This window comes from Felis catus, chromosome X (genome assembly GCF_018350175.1).
Source record: "Felis catus isolate Fca126 chromosome X, F.catus_Fca126_mat1.0, whole genome shotgun sequence".
NCBI classification, from domain to species: Eukaryota; Metazoa; Chordata; class Mammalia; order Carnivora; family Felidae; genus Felis; species Felis catus.
The window spans coordinates 69,472,361-69,496,094 of NC_058386.1; the positions used below are offsets into that span (position 1 = coordinate 69,472,361).

At 38.0% G+C, this 23,734-nt stretch overlaps 1 protein-coding gene across 2 annotated transcripts in view; it reads right to left on the reverse strand.

Annotated features, from left to right (window-relative positions):
- HDX (highly divergent homeobox) overlaps positions 1–23,734 on the reverse strand; it is a 190,866-nt gene that overhangs the window by 19,270 nt on the left and 147,862 nt on the right. For both annotated transcript variants that reach the window (XM_006943850.4, XM_019824034.3), the window contains exon 8: positions 17,263–17,346. In XM_006943850.4, the coding sequence (XP_006943912.3) occupies positions 17,263–17,346 (84 nt within the window). The remainder of the gene's footprint in view (positions 1–17,262; positions 17,347–23,734) is intronic.

The window sequence follows — 23,734 nt, forward strand, 5'->3', positions numbered from 1 at the left end:
ATATAGGAAATGTAGTGTCTCCTTTGTTTTTTAAATTATTTTTAATTTACCTTTAAATTTAAATTTACTTATTTAAATTCAAGTTAGTTACCACATAGTATAGTATTGGTTTCAGGAGTAGAACCCAGTGATTCATCACTTACGTATAAACCCCAGTGCTCATTCCAAGTGCCTTCCTTAATGCCCATCACTCATTTAACCCAATCCCCCACTCACCTCCACTCTAACAACCCCCAGTTTGTTCTCTGTATTTAAAAGTCTCTTATGGTTTCCATCCCTCTCTGCTTTTATCTTATTTTTCCTTCCATTCCACTATCTTCATCTGTTGTATTCCTTAAATTCCGCATATGAGTGAAATCATAATTGTCTTTCTCTGCCTAACCTATTTCGCTTAGCATAATACACTCTAGTTCCATTCGAGTTGTTGCAAATGGCAAGATTTCATTCTTTTTGATCACCGAGTAGTATATATATATATATATATATATATATATATATATATATATATATATAGTGTCCTTTGAATAAATACCCAGTAGTGCAATTGCTGGGTCGTAGGGTAGTTCTATTTTTAATTTTTTGAAGAGCCTCCATACAGTTTTCTAGAGTACCAATTTGCATTCCCAATAGCAATGCAAAAATGTTCCCCTTTCTCCACATCCTCATCAACATCTGTCATTTCCTGAGTTGTTAATTTCAGCCATTCTGACAGGTGTGAGGTGGCATCTCATTGTGGTTTGATTTGTATTTCCCTGATGATGAGTGATGTTGAGAATTTTTTTCATGTGTCTGTTAGCCATCTGGATGCTTGCTTTAGAAAAGTGCCTATTCATGTCTTCTGCCCATTTATTCACTGGATGATTGGTTTTGGGGATGTTGAGTTTGATAAATTCTTTATAGATTTTGGCTACAAACCCTTTATCCAATAAATCATTTGCAAATATGTTCTCCCATTCCATCCGTTGCCTTTTAGTTTTGTTGATTGTTTCCTTTGCTGTACAGAAGCTTTTTTATCTTGATGAGATCCCAATAGTTCATTTTTGTTTTTGTTTACCTTTCCTCCAGAGACACGTTTAGTAGGAATCTGCTGAGGTCCAGTTCAAAGAGAGTGTTGCCTCCTTTCTCCTCTAGGATTTTGATGGTTTTCTGTCTCACATTTAGTTTTTCCATCTATTTTTAATTTATTTTTGCATATGGTGTAAGAAAGTGGTTTAGTTTCATTCCTCTGCATGTCACTGTCCAGTTTTCCTGGCACAATTTGCTGAAGATACTGTCTTTTTTTCCATTGGATACTCTTTCCTGCTTTGTCAAAGATTAGTTAGCCATACAATTGTGGGTCCATTTCTGGGCTCTCTATTGTGTCCATTGATCTATATGTCTGTTTTTGTGCCAGTACCATACTGTCTTGATGATTATAGCTTTGTAATGCAGCTTGAAGTTTGGAATTGTGATGCCTTCAGCTTTGGTTTCCTTTTTCCACATTACTTTGGCTATTCTGGGTCTTTTGTGGTTACATACAAATTTTAGGATTGTTTGTTCTAGCTCTGTGAAGAATGTTGGTATTATTTTAAAAGGGATTGCATTCAATGTGTAGATTGCCTTGGGTAGTATAGATATTTTAATAATACTTGTTCTTCCAGGAAAGACTACAAAGGATCAGAGAACATCACTAGAAACAACAAATCTACAGATAACACAATGGAAGTAAATTCATATCATTCAATAATCACTCTGAATGTAAATGGACTAAATACTCCAAACACAAGACATAGGGTATCAGAATAGATTAAAAAACAAGATCCATGTATATGTTGCCTACAAGAGACACATTTTAGGCCTAAGGACACTTGAAGATTGAAAATGAGGGGATTAAGAAAATCTGTCATGCTAATGGAGGTCAAAAGAAAGCCACAGTAGCCATAGTTATATAAAAAACTAAATTTTAAAACAAAGATTGTAGTAAGAGTTGAAAAGGGCATTATATCACAATTAAGGAGTCTATCCACCAAGAAGATTTAACAATTGTAAATATTTATGTCCCCATCTTGGTGATTCCAAATATATAAATCAATTAATGACAAATATAAAGAAATCCATAGATAATAATACCATAATAATAGGAGACTTTAATACCACACTACAACAATGGCCAGATTATTTAAGCAGAAAATAAAAAAAAGAAACAATATCTTTGAATGAAACGAGATGGACTTAACAGATACATTCAGATCATTCATCCTAAAGCAGCAGAATACACATTCTTCTTGAGTGCACATGGAATATTCTCCAGAATAGATCACATACTGAGTCACAAATCAGCCCTAAACAGGTGTAGTGTCTCCTTTGAATGCATAGTCCTAATGAGCTGCATTCACAGTCCATTAAAAAACATTTTTAAAACATTAATTTACATTTGCAGAAATCAGAAGTCATCTTTGGTATGCAGATCTCTAATTTCTCATGCAAATATTTCTTCTACTCAGTATTTATACAATTTTTGAAAAACAAAAACAGCTTTAAGATAATTTCATTTTACAAATATTTTCTTCTTGGAGCTGCTTTTTGCAGGCCTATGAAACACTTTTTTGATTACAGACAGGAATGTATGTGTACTTTAGAGAATTTCCTAAGTACATGGAGTGTTTGTGAGAGGAACTAGTAAGAAACTATCAGTCACTGAATTGCACAAAAGAAGATCTACCTCAATTTTCTTGTTAACATCTTCCCTACATTTGCAGTAAGCTTTGTCCATTCTTCTCCAAGATGAATATAGGGAGCACTCAAGCCTTCATGTACACTGGAGATCTGATATCTCAGCAGGCTATCAATGGCTGCCAAAATTGAGGTATTATTTTATGATATACCTACTCATGATTCAGGGACTGAGCTCACCAAGTTGTCTCTTAAGTATTTTAGATTAGTCAGAACTTCTAGTGATGCGGGTTTCTAGCAATATGTATCAACCAAAAACTCACTATGTACAAACTGAGTATTGCATAGTAATAATTATCAAATGCACATTAAGAAACCATTCTTTCATTTTGTTATACTGAATCTGAAGAATAATGAAAGACTGTTTATTCCAGTGTCGGAAAATATTATAATGATCCAGCTTCTAATATTAATTGATTGTATATAAATGAGCACTTGCACACCACTATTAAAACTTTTTCCAAGGATAAGTAAACTAACTTATTCACTCAGGAACTATATAATGGATACCGATGTGCTGGAAACTAGGTAACACATAGATGAATAAGATACATCTCTCCTTTCAAGAGCCTTATGATGAATATAATTAAGAAACCAATGAAGTGATTTTGATTCCAAAACAAAGAACAATAGTATGGGTATGCAAAAAGAGAACAAAAATGTTCTCTGAAAAAAGATTGAATTTCAAAACTGATGAGCTGTTTTAAATTGACATCCTGAAGTCAGCAATGAGAACAGCTAAATGAGGTTTTATTTACCTTTACTTTATATTTCATATCATTTTCAGGTAGAAAATAGTTTTCAATTTGACTAATCTACAAATCAATAAGGAAAAGACTTTAACACGTTAGAAAACCAGGAACTACTTGGCAATGAGAAAGAATGAAATATGGCCTTTTGTAGCAATGTGGATGGAACTGGAGAGTGTTATGCTAAGAGAAAGACAGATACCATATGTTTTCACTCTTATGTGGATCCTGAGAAATTCAACAGAAGTCCATGGGGGAGGGGAAAGGAAAAAAAGAAAGGGAGGGAGGCAAACCATAAGAGACTCTTAAAAACTGAGAATAAACTGAGGGTTGATTGGGGGGTGGGAGGGAGGAGAGGGAGGGTGATGGGTGTTGAGGAGGGCACCTGTCGGGATGAGCACTGGGTGTTGTATGGAAACCAATTTGACAATAAATTTCGTATTAAAAAAAAGAAAATCAGGCAAAATATGTGAAGAGTTACTTTACAAAGAGATTATACAAAAGGTCAATATTATAATAAAATGTTTAGTTTTATTAATTACAGGTAAATGAAAAGTTAAAACCACAATACAATAATATTTCACATAAACCAGAGGGGCTAAAATGCAAAATTCAGACAGTGCAAAGTATTAATGAGAGTAGTGGAATTCCCATTCACTGATGCTGGAAGCATAAAATTTGGATAATACTCACACATATATATATATATATGTTAGATAATATTACTTTATTCTATAAAATTATTATTGAAGTGAAATTGACATACAATAGTGTATTAGTTTCAGGTATGCAAAATATTGATTTGAAAATTCTATATATTTCTCAATGCTCATGACAATAAGTGTGGTCTCAGTCTGTCACATACAATGTTATTACATTATTGAATATATTCCCTATGCTGTACTTTTCTACACTGAAACTTCTTTTATTTATTTATTTATTTATTTATTTATTTATTTATTTATAAAAATAAATCCCTCCCTCTCTAACCTCTTTTTTTTTTTCTTCCACTCCCCCATAGTCTTCTGTTAAGTTTCTCAGGATCCACATAAGAGTGAAAACATATGGTATCTGTCTTTCTCTGTATGACTTATTTCACTTAGCAGAACACTCTCCAGTTCCATCCACATTGCTACAAAAGGCCATATTTCATTCTCATTGCCACATAGTTATTCAATTCTGTATATAACCCCCAATTTCTTTATCCATTCATCAGTTGATGGACATTTAGGCTCTTTCCATAATTTAGCTATTGTTGAAAGTGCTACTATAAACATTGGGGTACATGTGCCCCTATGCATCAGCACTCCTGTATCTTTTGGGTAAATTCCTAGCAGTGCTATTGCTGGGTCATAGGGTAGGGCTATTTTTAATTTTCTGAGGAACCTCCACACTGCTTTCCAGAGCAGCTGCACCAATTTGCATTCCCACCAACAGTGCAAGAGGGTTCCCGTTTCTCCACATCCTCACATCCTCATCCATAGTCTCCTGATTTGTTCATTTTACCCACTCTGACTGGCGTGAGGTGGTATTGAGTGTGGTTTTCATTTGTATTTCCCTGAGGAGTGGCAACTTGAGCATCTTTTCATGTGCCTGTTGGCCATCCGGATGTCTTCTCTAGAGAAGTGTCTATTCATGTTTTCTGCTCTTTCTTCACTGGATTATTTGTTGTTCGGGTGTGGAGTTTGGTGAGCACTTTATAGATTTTGGATAGTAGCCCTTTTTCAGATATGTCATTTCAAAATATCTTCTCCCATTCCATAGGTTGCCTTTTAGTTTTGTTGATTGTTCCCTTTGCAGTGCAGAAGCTTTATAACTTCATGAGGTCCCAATATTTCACTTTTGCTTTTAATTCCCTTGCCTTTTGGGATGTGTCAAGTAAGAAATTGCTGCGGCTGAGGTCACAGAGGTTCTTTCCTGCTTTCCCCTCTAGGGTTTCGATGGTTTCTTGTCTCACATTTAGGTCCTTCATCCATTTTGAGTTTGTTTTTGTGAATGGTGTAAGAAAGTGGTCTAGTTTCATCCTTCTGCATGTTGCTGCCCAGTTTTCCCAGCACCATTTTTTAAAGAGACTGTCTTTTTTTCTATTGGATATTCTTTCCTGCTTTGTCAAAGATTAGTTGGCCATACTTTTGTGGGTCTAGTTCTGGGGTTTCTATTCTATTCCATTGGTCTATGTGTCTGTTTTTGTACCAATACCATGCTGTCTTGATGATGACAGCTTTTTAGTAGAGTCTAAAGTCTGGGATTGTGATGCCTCCTGATTTAGTCTTCTCCTTCAATATTACTTTGACTATTTGGGGTCTTTTGTGGTTCCATACAAATTTTAGGATTGCTTGTTCTAGCTTTGAGAAGAATGCTGGTGCAATTTTGATTGGTATTGCATTGAATGTGTAGATGGCTTTGGGTAGTATTGATATTTTAATAACATTTATTCTTCCAATCCATGAGCACGAAATGTTTTTCCATTTCTTTATATCTTCTTCAATTTCCTTCATAAGCTTTCTATAGTTTTCAGCATACAGATCTTTGACATCGTTGGTTAGGTTTATTCCTAGGTGTTTTATGATTCTTGGTGCAGTTGTGAATGGGATCAGTTTCATTATTTGTCTTTCTGTTGCTTCATTATTTGTGTATAAGAATAAAACTGATATGTGTACATTAATTTGGTATCCTGAAACTTTATTGAATACGTATGTCAGTTCTATCAGACTTTTTTTGGAGTCTTCTGGGTTTTCCATGTTAATATCATGTCATCCGCAAAAAGTGAAAGCTTGACTTCGTCTTTGCCAATTTTGATGCCTTTGGTTTCCTTTTGTGGTCTGATTGCTGATGCCAGAACTTCCAGCTCTGTGTTAAACAATAGCAGTGAGAGTGGACATCCCTGTCGTGTTCCTGATCACAAGGGGAAAGCTCTCAGTTTTTCCCCACTGAGGATGATATTAGCTGTGGGCTTTCCATAAATGGCTTTTATGATCTTTAACTATGTTTCTTCTATCCCGACTTTTTCGAGGGTTTTTATTAAGAAAGGATGCTGAATTTTTTCAAATGGTTTTTCTTCATCAATTGACAGGATCATATGGTTCTTTTGTTTTATTAATGTGATGTATCACATTGATTGATTTGCAAATGTTGAACTAGCCCTGCAGCCCAGGAATGAATCCCACTTGATCGTGGTGAATAATTCTTTTTATACGCTGTTTAATTCGATTTGCTAGTATCTTATTGAGAATTTTTGCATCCATATTCATCAGGGATATTGGCCTGTATTTCTCCTGTTTTGCTGGGCCTCTGTCTAGTTTAGGAATCAAAGTAATGCTGGCTTCATAGAAATTGTCTGGAAGTTTTGCTTCCATTTCTATTTTTTGGAACAGCTTGAGAAGGATAGGTATTATCTCTGCTTTAAATGTCTGGTAGAATTTCCCTAGGAAGCCATGTGGTCCTGGACTCTTATTTCTTGGGAGATTTTCTATAATTCATTTAATTTTTTTCAGTGTTTATGCATCTGTTCAAGTTTTCTATTTCTTCCTGTTTGAGTTTTGGAAGTGTGTGGGTGCTTAGAAATTTGTCCATTTCTTCCAGGTTGTCCACTTTGTTGGTATATAATTTTTCATAGTATTCCCTGATAATTGCTTCTATTTCTGCGGGATTGGTTGTAATAATTCCATTTTCATTCATAATTTTATCTATTTGGGTCATCTCCCTTTTCTTTTTGAGAAGCCTGGCTAGAGGTTTATCAATTTCGTTTCTTTTTTCAAAAAAAAACACTTCTTTGTTTCATTGATCTGCTCTACAGTTTTTTTTCAAGATTCTATATTTTTTACTTCTGCTCTGATCTTTATTATTTCTCTACTTCTGCTGTGTTTGGAGTGTCTTTGCCGTTCTGCTTCTATTTCCTTTAGGTGTACTGTTAGATTTTTGTATTTGGGATTTTTCTTGTTTCTTGAAATAAGCCTGGATTGCAATGTATTTTCCTCTCAGGACTGCCTTTGCTGCATCCCAAAGTGTTTTGATTGTTGTCTTTTCATTTTCATTTGTTTCCACATATTTTTAAATTTCTTCTCTAATTGCCTGGTTGACCCATTCATTCTTTAGTAGGGTGTTCTTTAACCTCCATGATTTTGGAGGTTTTCCAGACTTTTTCCTGTGGTTTATTTCAAGCTTCATAGCATTGTGTTCTGAAAGTGTGCATGGTATGATCTCAATTCTTGTATTCTTATGAAGGGCTGTCTTGTGACCCAGTATGTGATCTATCTTGGAGAATGTTCCATGTGCACACGAGAAGAAAGTATATTCTGTTGCTTTGGGATGCAGCATTCTAAATGTATCTATCAAGTCCATCTAATCCAATGTATCATTGAGGGCCCTTGCTTTTTTATTGACCGTGTGTCTAGATGATCTATCCATTGTTGTAAGTGGGGTATTAAAGTACCCTGCAATTACCACCTTCTTATCAATAAGGTTGCTTATGTTTGTGATTAATTGTTTTATATATTTAGGGGCTCCTGTATTCACTGTATAGATATTTCTAATTGTTAGCTCTTCCTAATGGGTAGACCCTGTAATTATTATATAATGTCCTTCTTCATCTCTTGTTACAGCCTTTAATTTAAAGTCTAGTTTGTCTGATAAGGTCAAGTTTGTCTTATATAACTCCAGCTTTCTTTGGACTTCTAGTAGCATGGTAGATAGTTCTCCATCCCCTCACTTTCAATCTGAAGGTGTCCTCAGGTCTAAAATGAGTCTCTTATAGACAGCAAATAGATGGGTCTTGGTTTTTTTTATCTATTCTGATACCCTGTGTCTTTTGGTTGGCGCATTTAGTCCATTTACATTCAGTGTTTTAAAAAAAATTTTTTTTCAATGTTTATTTATTTTTTGGGGGACAGAGAGAGACAGAGCATGAACGGGGAAGGGGCAGAGAGAGGGAGACACAGAATCAGAAACAGGCTCCAGGCTCTGAGCCATCAGCCCAGAGCCTGACGCGGGGCTCGAACTCACGGACCGCGAGATCGTGACCTGGCTGAAGTCGGACGCTTAACCGACTGCACCACCCAGGCGCCCCAACATTCAGTGTTTTTATACAAAGACATGGGTTTAGAGTCATTGTGATGTCTGTAGGTTTCATGCTTTTAGTGGTGTCTCTGGTACTTTGTGGTCCTTGCATCATTTCACTCACAATGTCCCCCTTAGGATCTCTTGTATTGCTGGTTTAGTGTTGATGAATTCCTTCATTTTTTGTTTGTTTAGGAAGACCTTTATTTCTCCTTCTACTCTGAATGACAGACTTGCTGGATACAGGATTCTCGGATGCATATTTTTTTTTGTTCATCACGTTGAAGATTTCCTGCCATTCCTTTCTGGCCTGCCAAGTTTCAGTAGAGAGATCCATCACTATTCTTATAGGTCTCCCTTTATATGTTAGAGTGCGTTTATCCCTAGTTGCTTTCAGATTTTTCTCTTTATCTTTGTATTTTACCAGTTTCACTATGATATGTTGTGCAGAAGATCAATTCATGTCACGTCTGAAGGGAGTTCTCTGTGCCTCTTGGATTTCAATGCCTTTTTAATTTCCCATATCAGGGAAGTTCTCAACAATAATGTGTTCAATACACCTTCAGCCCCTTTCTTTCTCTCTTCCTCTTCTGGAATCCCTATTATATGGATATTTTTGCATTTCATTGCATCACTTAGTTCTCTAATTTTCCCCTCATACCCCTGGATTTTTTTCATCTTTTTCTCAGCTTCCTCTTTTTCCATAATTTTATCTTCTAATTCATCTATTCTCTCCTCTGCCTTTTCAATCCCAGCTGTGGTCGCCTTTATTTTATTTTGCACCTCATTTATAGCATTTTTTTAGCTCCTTCTGACTGTTTCTTAGTCCCTTGATCTCTGTAGCAATAGATTCTCTGCTGTCCTCTATACTTTTCTCAAGCCCAGCAATTAATTTTCTGACTATTATTTTAAATTCCTGTTCTGTTAAATTGCTTAGATCATTTTTGATCAATTCATTAGCTGTCGTTACTCTCTGGAGTTTCTTTTGAGAATTCTTCCATTTAGTCATGTTGGGTAGTCCCTGGAGTGGCGTGGAACTTCAGGGCACTTCCCTTGTGCTGAATGGAGTAACTTGTGTTGGTGGGCAGGGCTGCAGTCAGACCAGATGTCTGCCCCCAGCCCACCACTGGGGCCGCAGTCAGACTGGTGTGTACCATATCATCCCCTCCCCCAGGGGCAGGACTCACCGTGGAGTGGTGTGACCCCTGTCTGGGCTGCTTGCACACTGCCAGGCTTGTGGTCCTGCTTCTATGGGATCTGGCGTATTAGCCGGGGTGGATGCGCAAGGTACACAGCAGAGGGAGGGCAGACGTAGTTCGCTTTGTGGTCACTGACCTGCGGGAGGGGTACTGCAGCACCAGGTGGGGGGGGTAGGCAGACCCGTTGGAGGGATGGATCCACAGAAGCAAAGCATTGGGTGTTTGTGCTGTGCAAGCAAGTTTGGTGACAGAAACTGGTTTCCTTTGGGATTTCGGCTGGGGGATGGGAGAGAAAGATGGCGCTGGCCAGAGCCTTTGTTCCCCACTGAGCTGAACTCTGTCTTCTGGGGCTCAACACCTCTCCCTCCTGATGTTCTCTCACCCTCCTGCTCTCCGAGCAGAGCTATTGACTTTTAACATTCTAGATGTTAAGTCCCACTTGCTGTCAGAACTCAGGCAGTCTGGCCCCTCCGCTTTTGCAAACCAGACTCGGGGGCTCTGCCTTGCTCAGTGGGCTGCCCCTCCACTGCCCTGGCTCCCTCCCACTAGTCTGGGTAGTGAGCACCACCTGTCCGTCTTCCTACCCTCTTCCTTGGGCCTCTCGTCTACACTTGGCTCTGGAGAGTCCATTCTGCTGGTCTTCTGGTGGTTTTCTGGGTTATTTAGGCAGATGTGGGTGGAATCTAATTGATCAGCAGGACGAGATGAGCCCAGCGTCCTCCTAAGCCGCCATCTTCTCCAGCTACCTCCCTATTTTTGTTTATTTTTGAAAGAGACATAGACAGTCCAAGTGGGGGAACGGAAGGTAGAGAGGGAGAGAGAGAATCCCAAGCAGGCTCCTTGTTGCCAGCACAGACCCTGACCTGGGACTCAAACTCATGAAAGTGTGAGATCATGACCTGAGCCAAAACTAAGTGTCAGAGGCTTAACCGACTCAGCCACTCAGGCGTCCCAACTTAATTATTTGATAACTGGAAGTTAGTACCTCTTAATTCCCTTCATCTATTTTGCTCATTCCCCCACCCACCTCCCCTCTGGCAACCACCACTTTGTTCTATGTATTTAAGTGTCTGTTTATTTTGTGTGTTCATTTGTTTCCTTAAATTCCATGGACAAGTGAAATCATATCATATTCACCTTTCACTGTTGAATTTATTTCACTTAGTGTGATACCCTCTATGTACATCCATGTGGTCACAAGTGGCAAAAACTCATTCTTCTTCTATGGCAAAGTAACACATACACACACACACACACACACACACACACACACACATCTCTACTTCTTTACCCATTCATCCATCCCTGGACAGTTCTAGAGACTATATATTTCTAGGAATTTATTCATTTCTCTAGGTTGTCCGATTTAATGTCATATGATATTTCATAATATTTTCTTATATTTCTTTGTATTTCTATGGTGTTGGTTGTTATTTCTCTCCCTTCATTTGATGAGTCATCTCTCTTTTTTCTTGATGAGTCTAGATAGAGATTTATCAATTCTGTTTAACTTTTCAAAGAACCAGCAATGGGTATCGTTGATATTCTCTATTGTGTTTGTAGTGTCTATTTTACTTATTCCTGTGCTAACATTTATTATTTCCTTCCTTCTACTAGCTGTGGAATTTATTTTTTCTTCTTATGGTTACTTTAGGTGTGAGGCTTGGTTGTCTTGTGTTCTTGTTTCTTGAGGTAGGCCTGTATTGCTATATGAAGTTCACTCTTAGAGCTGCTTTTGTTGCATCCTAAAGATTTTGGATTGCTGTGTTTTCATTTTCATTTGTCTCCATGTATTTTTTAATTGCCTTCGATTTCTTCATTGACCCACTGGAGTTTAGTAGCTTGTTGGTTACCCCGATTGTGTTTGTTTTTTTCAGTTTTTTTTCCCTGTAATTGATTTCTAGTTTCATACTGTTGTGGTTAATGTTGTGCTTGATATTATTTTAAGCTTTTCATATTTATTGAGACTTGTTTTGTGGCCTAATATATGATTGGTCCTGGAGAATGTGCCATGTGCACTTGAAAAGACTGTGTGCTCTTCTGTTTTTTTTTTTCTTTTTTTTTTTTTTTTTTTTTTAATTTTTTTTTCAACGTTTATTTATTTTTGGGACAGAGAGAGACAGAGCATGAACGGGGGAGGGGCAGAGAGAGAGGGAGACACAGAATGGGAAACAGGCTCCAGGCTCTGAGCCATCAGCCCAGAGCCCGACGCGGGGCTCGAACTCACGGACCGCGAGATCGTGACCTGGCTGAAGTCGGACGCTCAACCGACTGCGCCACCCAGGCGCCCCTGCTCTTCTGTTTTTTGATAGAATGTTCTGGAAATAACAATTAGGTCCATCTGGAGTAATGTGCCATTCAAAGCCATAGTTTCCTTGTTGATTTTCTGTCTGGATGATCTATCCATTGATGTAAGTGGGGTCTTAAAGTTCCCTGCTATTGTTGCATCACTGTAAATGTCTCCCCTTATGTCTCTTAATATTTGCTTTATATATTTTGGTGCCTCTATATTGGGTGCATAAATATATACAATCATTCTATTCTCTTCTTGGACTGTCTCCTTTATCATCATGTGGTGTCCTTTTTTGGCTCTTATTACAGTTTGCTTTAAAGCCTATTTTGTCTGATATAAGTATTACTACCCAGCTTTCTTTTGGCTTCCATTGGCATGGTAAATATTCTTCCATCCCTTCACTTTCAAACTGCATGTGTCTTAGTTTTGAAGTGTCTTATAGGTAGCATATAGATGGGTCTTGCATTTTTATGCATTCAGTCACCCTGTGTTTTGATTGGAGCATTTGGCCCATTTATCTTTAAAATAGTTATTAATGGGTATGTACTTATTGCCTTTTTAAAAATTGTTTTCTGGTTGTTCTTATAGTTATTCTCTGTTCTTTTCTTTTCTTGTTTACTTCCCTTGTGTTTTGATAGCTTACTTTAGTGTTATGTTTAGTTTCTGTTCTCTTTATTGTTTTGTATATCTATAGTAATTTATTGATTTGTGGGTACCATTGCATTCATATGTTACATTTTATGTGAATAGCAGTCTACATTAAGTTGATGGTCACTTTAGTTTCAATACATTCTAAAAGCACTACCTTGTTACTCCCGCCTCCATTTTATGTACATAATGTTATATTTTACATCTTCCTATTTTGTGTATCCCTTTTATATCCACATTTGATTTTACTACTTTTATGTTTTTGTTTTTGTTTAAAATTTTTTTTTTCAACGTTTATTTTTTGGGACAGAGAGAGACAGAGCATGAATGGGGGAGGGGCAGAGAGAGAGGGAGACACAGAATCGGAAACAGGCTCCAGGCTCTGAGCCGTCAGCCCAGAGCCTGACAAGGGGCTCGAACTCACGGACCACGAGATCGTGACCTGGCTGAAGTCGGACGCTTAGCTGACTGCACCACCCAGGCGTCCCATACTACTTTTATGTTTTAACCTCCTTACTGGCTTTATGAAGTTTATAAGTGACTAATAGACTAACTTTCACTCTATGTTTGCTTTAACCTGGAAATTATTTCCTTGCTTAATTTCCTTTCTTCAAGTCATTGCCTTTTCTTTCTGCTCAAAAAAAGTCCCTTTATCATTACTTGTGAAGTTGGTTTACTGGCGATGAATTCCTTTAACATTCTTCTTTGTGGGGGGTGGTGTCTGGGAAACTCTTCCTCTTCCCTTCAATTCTGAATGATAACCTTCCTGGGTAGGGTATTCTTTGTTGTAGTTTTTTTTTTTTCTCCCTTTTATCTCCTTGAATATATCATGCCAATCCCTTCTGGCCTGCAATGTTTCTGCTGAAAAATTACCTGATAGCCCTTTGGGGTTTCCCTTGTTTGTAACTATTTTCTTTTGCTGCTTTTAAATTCTTTCTTCAATATTACATTTTGACAGTTTAATTATTATGTGTCTTGGTGTGGACCTCCTTGGGTTCATCTTGTTAGGGGCTCTACTTACTTCTTGGACCTGGATCTCTTTTTCCTTCCCCAGGTTAGAGAAGTGTCCTGCTATTGTTTTTTTTTTTTTTTCAAATAATTTTCATTTCCCTTTCTCTCTCTCTTCTCCTTCTGGGAATTCTATAATGTGAATGTTATGCTTGATGGTGTTGCATAGTTTCTTAACTTATTCTCCTTTTATTATTCTTTTTCTTTTTGCTATTCAGATTAGTCACTTTCCATTACCCTGTCTTCCAGATCACTGATCCATTTTTCTGCATTCTTTAATCTGCTATTGATTCCCTCTACTGTATTTTTCATGTCAGTCATTGAATTCTTCAGCTATGATTCATTCTTGTTTATATTCTCTAATTCTCTGTGGACATTCTCACTGGGTTTATCCACTTTTTTTTCTCATGTCTTTTCAGTATCTTTATGACCACTACTTTGAACTCTTTATCAGGCATATTTCTTATCTTTGCTTCATTTAGCTCTTTACTGTGATTGTCTTGTTCTTTCATTTGGGACATATTCCTCTGACTCCTCATTTCATCCAACTCTGTGTGTGTGTTTCTATGTATTAGGTAGAGCAGCTATATCTTCTGGTCATTCAAGTAGTGGCCTCGTGTATAAGAGGTCCTGTGGTGCCCTATAATTCAATTCTCCCATGTCACCAGAACCAGGTGCCCCAGGGGTATCCCCTGTGTGGGTTGCAGGCACTTCCTGTTGTGGCTGAGCATAGTTGCCTTCATCCCAGATAGCTTCTATGGCCCACTTTGCCTTCTGTGAGCACACCTTTGAGTGTCCTGGTTGAGGCCAAGTAGTACTGGTTGGTGGGCGAGGCCATTACTCATTCTAACAGTGTGCTATTAACCTCTCTGCCAAGACTGCACATACACGGAAGTTCAGGGCTAAGTCCCTTCCTTATACATGCAGCTAAGGGGTCTGGCTACAGTAATTGTGGGTGCCTGGTGTGTTGGTTTTTTACCCCCTCCATATGAGTGGAGTCACTTTGTTTTGGTGCTGGTCTGTGCCAAAGCTGTAAACCAGGTGTAGTTGGTCAGGAACAGCTTTGGAAGCTGTGCCTATCGTGGCAGGTGTTTTGGGTGTGGTTGGTCCTCAGAGGAATTACTTGGTGAAGCAATTGTTGCTGGCAAGGAAGATGGAGAGTGTTAGAAATGGCTCTTGTAGGCCTCTGGCTCTTTACTCTGGGAAAAGCCAAGAAATTTTTGACATTGTTGAACTTTCATTCTTGAAGAAATATGAAGATCCCTTTCCTTCCAGTACATGTTCTAAGATTGAACAATAAATGCCTTTCATGTATACTTCAGGCACTTTTCAAACTGCTGTTTTCTGTGCTGTGTCTTGGACCCATTTACTTAGTATACTGTCTCTTTAAGGATAGGTACTCGGTTTCCTATCAACCTTCAGCTTTCATGGCATTAAGCTTACTGATTTTTAAAGTTCCCAGAGTTAATGCCTGCTGGTTTCCAAAACCAAACATTATGGGGACTTTTCTTCCCTGTGGTGTCCCCAGTGCCAGCAGTGCCCTTTGAGGAGTCTGAGTCACTTCTCCATGACTGTGATGTCCCTCTTGTTTGTATTTACTCACACAGGGAGTTGGTTCCCAACTGCATCTCTGCCCCTTACACTTTATATGTGGCTTCTTAAGACTAGCTGTGCAACATCTCTTCTGGTAGTGTTTAGTAACAGTTGAATAGATGTATAATATTGCCTAGGTATTTCTGTGGGAATAGGTGAGCTCAGGATTCTTCTAGTCTTCCATCTTCTTTCCTTTCCTAATTTACCCTTGCTTTTGAATTAAGGTAAGAAATCACAAATGAAGTGAAGTATTTCATAATGGTTATGAAAAGGGGCACCTAGGTGGCTCAGTTGGTTAAGCATCTGATGTCAACTCAGGTCATGATTGCATGGTTTGTGAGTTTGAGCCCTGTAGCAGGCTCTGTGCTGACAGCTCAGAGCCTGGAGCCTGCTTCAGGTTCTGTGTCTCCCTCTCTCTCTTCCCTCCCCCACTAGCACTCTGCCTCTCTCTCTCTCTCTCTCTCTCTCTCTCTCTCAAAAATAAACCTTAAAAATTAAAAAAAAATGATTACGGAAAGATATATTTTCTATATAGGTGTTAATTTTTTAGAGTTAAAGGAAAGACATTTATGTAGGATAGTAATGTGTTGTCAAAGACATTCTTAACAAGATAGTTAAGGACTCCTATTCCCACAGCATTTACCGCAATGGAAAACATTGAATCATTAAATGTCCTATAGAGTGCAATAAAAATGTAATTAGCATTTCTGGGTAGAACATTCTGCCCTACCCTTGTTTTAGCTCAAAACCTTCTCAAGTGGCACTCCAGAAGGGAAAGGTTCTGGAGAGTATCCTCTGTTTTGAGTCCAACTCCATTTGACCTGTTTGAGAGTACTAAGTGGAGATTACTTAGCAGCCATGCAATCCGGTCCTCTTTGTAATTTTCATACCTCGTGCCACATGGTACAGAGCTCTTTAAACCTAACTGGGCATTTAGAAATACTTTATGACTATGGAGGAAAGATAAGAATGATCTCTTGTAGTTCAGAAATACAATTTTATAATTTTATTAGTTGGAAATACAGCTTAAATACTGGATTATAGTGTGCATTTTGACCACTTAACAAATAAATTTCAAAAGATAATTGTCTCCTATGTTTATAATGTTCAATATTATAAAGTCTGACATGTTATAAACATTTAGGAAATAATCTGTTGAAGTACATAATTTCAGTTATAGTAAAACCAAAAAGACTGAGAAAATGAAAAGGAAAAGGATTCTTTTCTGATTATTTTTTTTTCTATTAACAGCTTAGGATGATTAATCTCTGCTTTGTCACTTATGATATTTCAAGAAAAGAACTTTTGTATATGGATAGAAAGATTGGCCAAAATTTGGAAAGCCACAAAGTTACCTAGTAAGATACAGTATTGATTAACAAAGTGGTAATAATTATATATCTATGCAGAAAACATATTGATATAGACAGATATCTCATGTCAAAATTTAATAAAATAAAATTATGTATGGCACACTCACAACATAAGCCTTACAGTTTAGGTACAAGTGGTTTTAAGAAAATGTCATCTCTATTTATATTCATTTGGTATTTGTTCTGCAAATTGTTTTTAAACTTCTCAAACAAGTTTCCTAGAAATGGTCTTCAAAAGTTGAATTCCAAGATCAAATTAGCAAATGCCACTGGAAAAAAAACTCGCCTTTGCCACCATTTAAAAATAAACATTACCTTTTAATCCACTGTCATAAATTAACCAACTAACATAAATTAACCAACACTGTGAACAGCCTCACCTTGGTATACACTATCAACACCTACTCCCACTCAGCAAGCTGTTTGCTTAAAACTACAACCACTAAACTAGCCAGCATTAAAATGGCCAACATCTTGACTGATATCTAAGTGCCTGAGAAAGTCAATGTGGAGCCCCAGTTTAACTTATCAAATGAAAGTAAAAGTGAAATAAACTAGTACATAAGTACTGTAAAAGTCTGCTTCAATTAGTACATTCTCTTAATGAATTAAGAATTTGAAATTACTTTCACCTTATAATCCAAGAGAGAATTCACTTGTTCAACTTCACAATTACTTATCATGTCACTTTCTTCATCATCAATAATTTCTATTTTCTGTAACAGAAGTAGAGAAGTTTCAATAAATATATATCTGATTATCATCACTACACTCAACAATGTATAGAACATATACATTCAATGTTTACTTTTTATGATGAGATCATCTAGTCTAGATTATCCACAATAAACTGATAACTGACTGGCCCTTCAGTGTTATAACCAGTGTGTGTTTGAGCCACCTTCCTCTACCTTTAATTGATGACTGCTTAGTAAATAGAAAATTATTGGGATGCTTGGGTGGCTCAGTTGGTTAAGTGTCTGATTTTGGCTCAGGTCATGATCTCAAGGTTGGTGGGTTCAAGCCCCACGACATGCTCTGTGCTGACAGCTTAAAGCCAGGAGCCTGCTTTGGATTCTATACCCAGTCTCTCTGCTCCTTCCCCACTCACGCTCTGCCTCTCTCTCCCCCAAAAATAAACATTAATTTTTTAAGTAAATAGAAAATTATTGTAATACTATTTAAAATAGCAAAACCTCAGGGCCCCTGGGTCACTCAGTGGGTTAAGTGTCCAACTCAATTTTAGCTCAGGTCATGATCTCACCAGTTCATGAGATCAAACCCTGCCTAAGGCTCTGTACTGGCAGTCCAGAGCCTGCTTGGAATTCTCTCTCTCCCTCTCTCTCTGCCCTTCCCCACCCCTTCACACTTGCACTCTCTCTCTCTCAAATAAGAAGCTTAAAAATAAACTTTAAACTTTTCACAATATAAAAGGAAAAAAAAAATAAGCACTTGAATTCTGCTTAAACAGAGCCCTACAGTGACAGGAAGCTCACTTCCCATAAGAGTAGTCTAATGCTAACCATACCTACTTTGTTGCAAGGGCTTTTTTTTTTAAATTACCATGTACTTCTTCACAACTAACTTCTAATGTAAGATATCAACATGTGACATGCATTCCAAAGTCAAATACAGTTTTAAAAAAATTATTTATTTATTTTTTATTAAAAACTTTTAATGTTTTATTTATTCTTGAGAGAGACAGAGCATGAGCGAGAGAGGGGCAGAGAGAGAGTGGGACACAGAATCTGAAGCAGGCTCCAGGCTCTGAGCTGTCAGCACAGAGCCTGACTCAGCGCTCGAAGTCACAAGCGGTGAGATCATGACCTGAGCCAAAGTCGGACGCTCAACCAACTGAGCCACCCAGGCACCCCTAAAAAATTAATTTATTAAATGCACTCCATTAGCTAGACAATTATGATGTGATAATAAAAATAACCTGGCGGTTTTCTTCCTTCACTGGACAGTAAGGAGAGAGAGAGAGGGAGAGAGAGAGAGAGATAAACTTCCATTATCTTTAGAATTAAGGTTCAACATAGTCTGTACAGTATTTTGTACATAGTAGGTACTAATTAAATATCTATTAAAAAGAGTGAAGAGCTAACTGCTGATGTGAGTAATGACCAATAAGCTCCAACCATGAGAGCAAGGAAAGTTCTCTAATCATGGAACATTATTTTTTTAAATCAAAACCAAAAGACAAGATCAGCTCTAAATTTTTAAGCACCAGGTGTTGTATGGAAGTGTTGATTCACTATATTGTACACCTGAAACTAATATTTCAGTGTGTGTTAACTAATTGGAATTGTTTTTTTTTTTTTTTGGATTCTTTTAAAAGTTTATTTATTTACTTAAGCACTGTCTACACCAATGTGGGGCTTGAACTCGTGACCCTGAGATCAAGAGCCGGCCAGGCGCCCCAAGGCGATGGATGTTGACGAGACTTGGTGTGGTGGTCATTACACAAATACACGTATATCAAATTATTATGTTGTATAACTTAAACTAACACTGGGGGGAAAGCCAGCATCTCAAGTGGAAAGCCTTATGTTTCAGGTGCCACCTCAGACCCAGGTTTTTTTTTTTTTTTATGAAATTTATTGACAAATTGGTTTCCATACAACACCCAGTGCTCATCCCAAAAGGTGTCCTCCTCAATACCCATCACCCACCCTCTCCTCCTTCCCACCCCCCATCAACCCTCAGTTTGCTCTCAGTTTTTAACAGTCTCTTATGCTTTGGCTCTCTCGCACTCTAACCTCTTTTTTTTTTTTTCCCTTCCCCTCCCCCATGGGTTCCTGTTAAGTTTCTCAGGATCCACATAAGAGTGAAACCACATGGTATCTGTCTTTCTCTGTATGGCTTATTTCACTTAGCATCACACTCTCCAGTTCCATCCACGTTGCGACAAAAGGCCATATTTCATTTTTTCTCATTGCCACTTAGTATTCCATTGTGTATATAAACCACAATTTCTTTATCCATTCATCAGTTGATGGACATTTAGGCTCTTTCCATAATTTGGCTATTGTTGAGAGTGCTGCTATGAACATTGGGGTACAAGTGGCCCTATGCATCAGTACTCCTGTATCCCTTGGATAAATTCCTAGCAGTGCTATTGCTGGGTCATAGGGTAGGTCTATTTTTAATTTTCTGAGGAACCTCCACACTGCTTTCCAGAGCGGCTGCACCAATTTGCATTCCCACCAACAGTGCAAGAGGGTTCCCGTTTCTCCACATCCTCTCCAGCATCTATAGTCTCCTGATTTGTTCATTTTGGCCACTCTGACTGGCGTGAGGTGATACCTGAGTGTGGTTTTGATTTGTATTTCCCTGATAAGGAGCGACGCTGAACATCTTTTCATGTGCCTGTTGGCCATCCGGATGTCTCCTTTAGAGAAGTGTCTATTCATGTTTTCTGCCCATTACTTCACTGGGTTATTTGTTTTTCGGGTGTGGAGTTTGGTGAGCTCTTTATAGATTTTGGATACTAGCCCTTTGTCCGATATGTCATTTGCGAATATCTTTTCACATTCCGTTGGTTGCCTTTTAGTTTTGTTGGTTGTTTCCTTTGCTGTGCAGAAGCTTTTTTTCTTCATAAGATCCCAGTAATTCACTTTTGCTTTTAATACCCTGCCCTTGGGGATGTGTCGAGTAAGAGATTGCTATAGCTGAGGTCAGAGAGGTCTTTTCCTGCTTTCTCCTCTAAGGTTTTGATGGTTTCCTGTCTCACATTTAGGTCCTTTATCCATTTTGAGTTTATTTTTGTGAATGGTGTGAGAAAGTGGTCTAGTTTCAACCTTCTGCATGTTGCTGTCCAGTTCTCCCAGCACCATTTGTTAAAGAGGCTGTCTTTTTTCCATTGGATGTTCTTTCCTGCTTTGTCAAAGATGAGTTGGCCATACTTTTGTGGGTCTAGTTCTGGGGTTTCTATTCTATTCCATTGGTCTATGTGTCTGATTTTGTGCCAATACCATGCTGTCTTGATGATGATAGCTTTGTAGTAGAGGCTAAAGTCTGGGATTGTGATGCCTCCTGCTTTGGTCTTCTTCTTCAAAATTACTTTGGCTATTGGGGGCCTTTTGTGGTTCCATATGAATTTTAGGATGGCTTGTTCTAGTTTCGAGAAGAATGCTGGTGCAATTTTGATTGGGATTGCATTGAATGTGTAGATAGCTTTGGGTAGTATTGACATTTTGACAATATTTATTTTTCCAATCCATGAGCACGGAATGTCTTTCCGTTTCTTTAAATCTTCTTCAATTTCCTTCATAAGCTTTCTATAGTTTTCAGCATACAGATCCTTTACATCTTTGGTTAGATTTATTCCTAGGTATTTTATGCTTCTTGGTGCAATTGTGAATGGGATCAGTTTCTTTATTTGTCTTTCTGTTGCTTCCTTGGTAGTGTATAAGAATGCAACTGATTTCTGTACATTGATTTTGTATCCTGCAACTTTGCTGAATTCCTGTATCAGTTCTAGCAGACTTTTGGTGGAGTCTATCGGATTTTCCATGTATAATATCATGTCATCTGCAAAAAGCGAAAGCTTGACTTCATCTTTGCCAATTTTGATGCCTTTGATTTCCTTTTGTTGTCTGATTGCTGATGCTACAACTTCCAGCACTATGTTAAACACCAGCGGTGAGAGTGGGCATCCTTGTCGTGTTCCTGATCTCAGGGAAAAAGCTCTCAGTTTTTCCCCGTTGAGGATGATGTTAGCTGTGGGCTTTTCATAAATGGCTTTGATGATCTTTAAGTATGTTCCTTCTATCCCGACTTTCTCAAGGGTTTTTATTAAGAAAGGGTGCTGGATTTTGTCAAAGGCCTTTTCTGCATCCATTGACAGGATCATATGGTTCTTCTCTTTTTTTTTGTTAATGTGATGTATCACGTTGATTGATTTGCGAATGTTGAACCAGCCCTGCATCCCAGGAATGAATCCCACTTGATCATGGTGAATCATTCTTTTTATATGCCGTTGAATTCGATTTGCTAGTATCTTATTGAGAATTTTTGCATCCATATTCATCAGGGGTATTGGCCTGTACTTCTCTTTTTTTTTACTGGGTCTCTGTCTGGTTTAGGAATCAGAGTAATACTGGCTTCATAGAATGAGTCTGGAAGTTTTCCTTCCCTTTCTATTTCTTGGAATAGCTTGAGAAGGATAGGTATTATCTCTGCTTTAAACGTCTGGTAGAACTCCCCTGGGAAGCCATCTGGTCCTGGACTCTTATTTGTTGGGAGATTTTTGATAACCGATTCAATTTCTTCGCTAGTTATGGGTCTGTTCAAGCTTTCTATTTCCTCCTGATTGAGTTTTGGAAGAGTGTGGGTGTTCAGGAATTTGTCCATTTCTTCCAGGTTGTCCAATTTGTTAGCATATAATTTTTCATAGTATTCCCTGATAATTGTTTGTATCTCTGAGAGATTGGTTGTAATAATTCCATTTTCATTCATGATTTTATCTGTTTGGGTCATCTCCCTTTTCTTTTTGAGAAGCCTGGCTAGAGGTTTGTCAATTTTGTTTATTTTCTCAAAAAACCAACTCTTGGTTTCGTTGATCTGTTCTACAGTTTTTTTAGATTCTATATTGTTTATTTCTGCTCTGATCTTTATGATTTCTCTTCTTCTGCTGGGTTTAGGCTGCCTTTGCTGTTCTGCTTCTAGTTCCTTTAGGTGTGCTGTTAGATTTTGTATTTGGGATTTTTCTTGTTTCTTGAGATAGGCCTGGATTGCAATGTATTTTCCTCTCAGGACTGCCTTCGCTGCGTCCCAAAGCGTTTGGATTGTTGTATTTTAATTTTCATTTGTTTCCATATATTTTTAAATTTCTTCTCTAATTGTCTGGTTGACCCACTCATTCGTTAGTAGGGTGTTCTTTAACCTCCATGCTTTTGGAGGTTTTCCAGACTTTTTCCTGTGGTTGATTTCAAGCTTCATAGCATTGTGGTCTGAAAGTATGCATGGTATGATTTCAATTCTTGTAAAATTATGAAGGGCTGTTTTGTGACCCAGTATATGATCTATCTTGGAGAATGTTCCATGTGCACTGGAGAAGAAAGTATATTCTGTTGCTTTGGGATGCAGAGTTCTAAATATATCTGTCAAGTCCATCTGATCCAATGTCTCATTCAAGGCCCTTGTTTCTTTATTGACCGTGTGTCTAGATGATCTGTCCATTTCTGTAAGTGGGGTGTTAAAGTCCCCTGCAATTACCACATTCTTATCAATAAGGTTGCTTATGTTTATGAGTAATTGTTTTATATATTTGGGGGCTCCGGTATTCGGCGCATAGACATTTATAATTGTTAGCTCTTCCTGATGGATAGACTCTGTAACTATTATATAATGTCCTTCTTCATCTCTTGTTACAGCCTTTAATTTAAAGTCTAGTGTGTCTGATATAAGTATGGCTACTCCAGCTTTCTTTTGGCTTCCAGTCGCATGATAAATAGCTCTCCATCCCCTTACTCTCAATCTAAAGGTGTCCTCAGGTCTAAAATGAGTCTCTTGTAGACAGTAAATAGATGGGTCTTGTTTTTTTATCCATTCTGATACCCTATGTCTTTTGGTTGGCGCATTTAATCCATTTACATTCAGTGTTATTATAGAAAGATATGGGTTTAGAGTCATTGTGATGTCTGTATGTTTTATGCTTGTAGTGATGCCTCTGGTACTTTGTCTCACATGGTCCCCCTTAGGATCTCTTGTAGGGCTGGTTTAGTGGTGACAAATTCCTTCAGTTTTTGTTTGTTTGGGAAGACCTTTATCTCTCCTTCTATTCTAAATGACAGACTTGCTGGATAAAGGATTCTCGGCTGCATATTTTTTCTGTCTAGCACCCTGAAAATCTCGTGCCAATTCTTTCTGGCCTGCCAAGTTTCAAAAGAGAGATCAGTCACGAGTCTTATAGGTCTCCCTTTATATGTGAGGCCACGTTTACCCCTTGCTGCTTTCAGAATTTTCTCTTTATCCTTGTATTTTGCCAGTTTCACTATGATATGTCGTGCAGATCGATTCAAGTTACGCCTGAAGGGAGTTCTCTGTGCCTCTTGGATTTCAATGCCTTTTTCCTTCCCCAGTTCAGGGAACTTCTCAGCT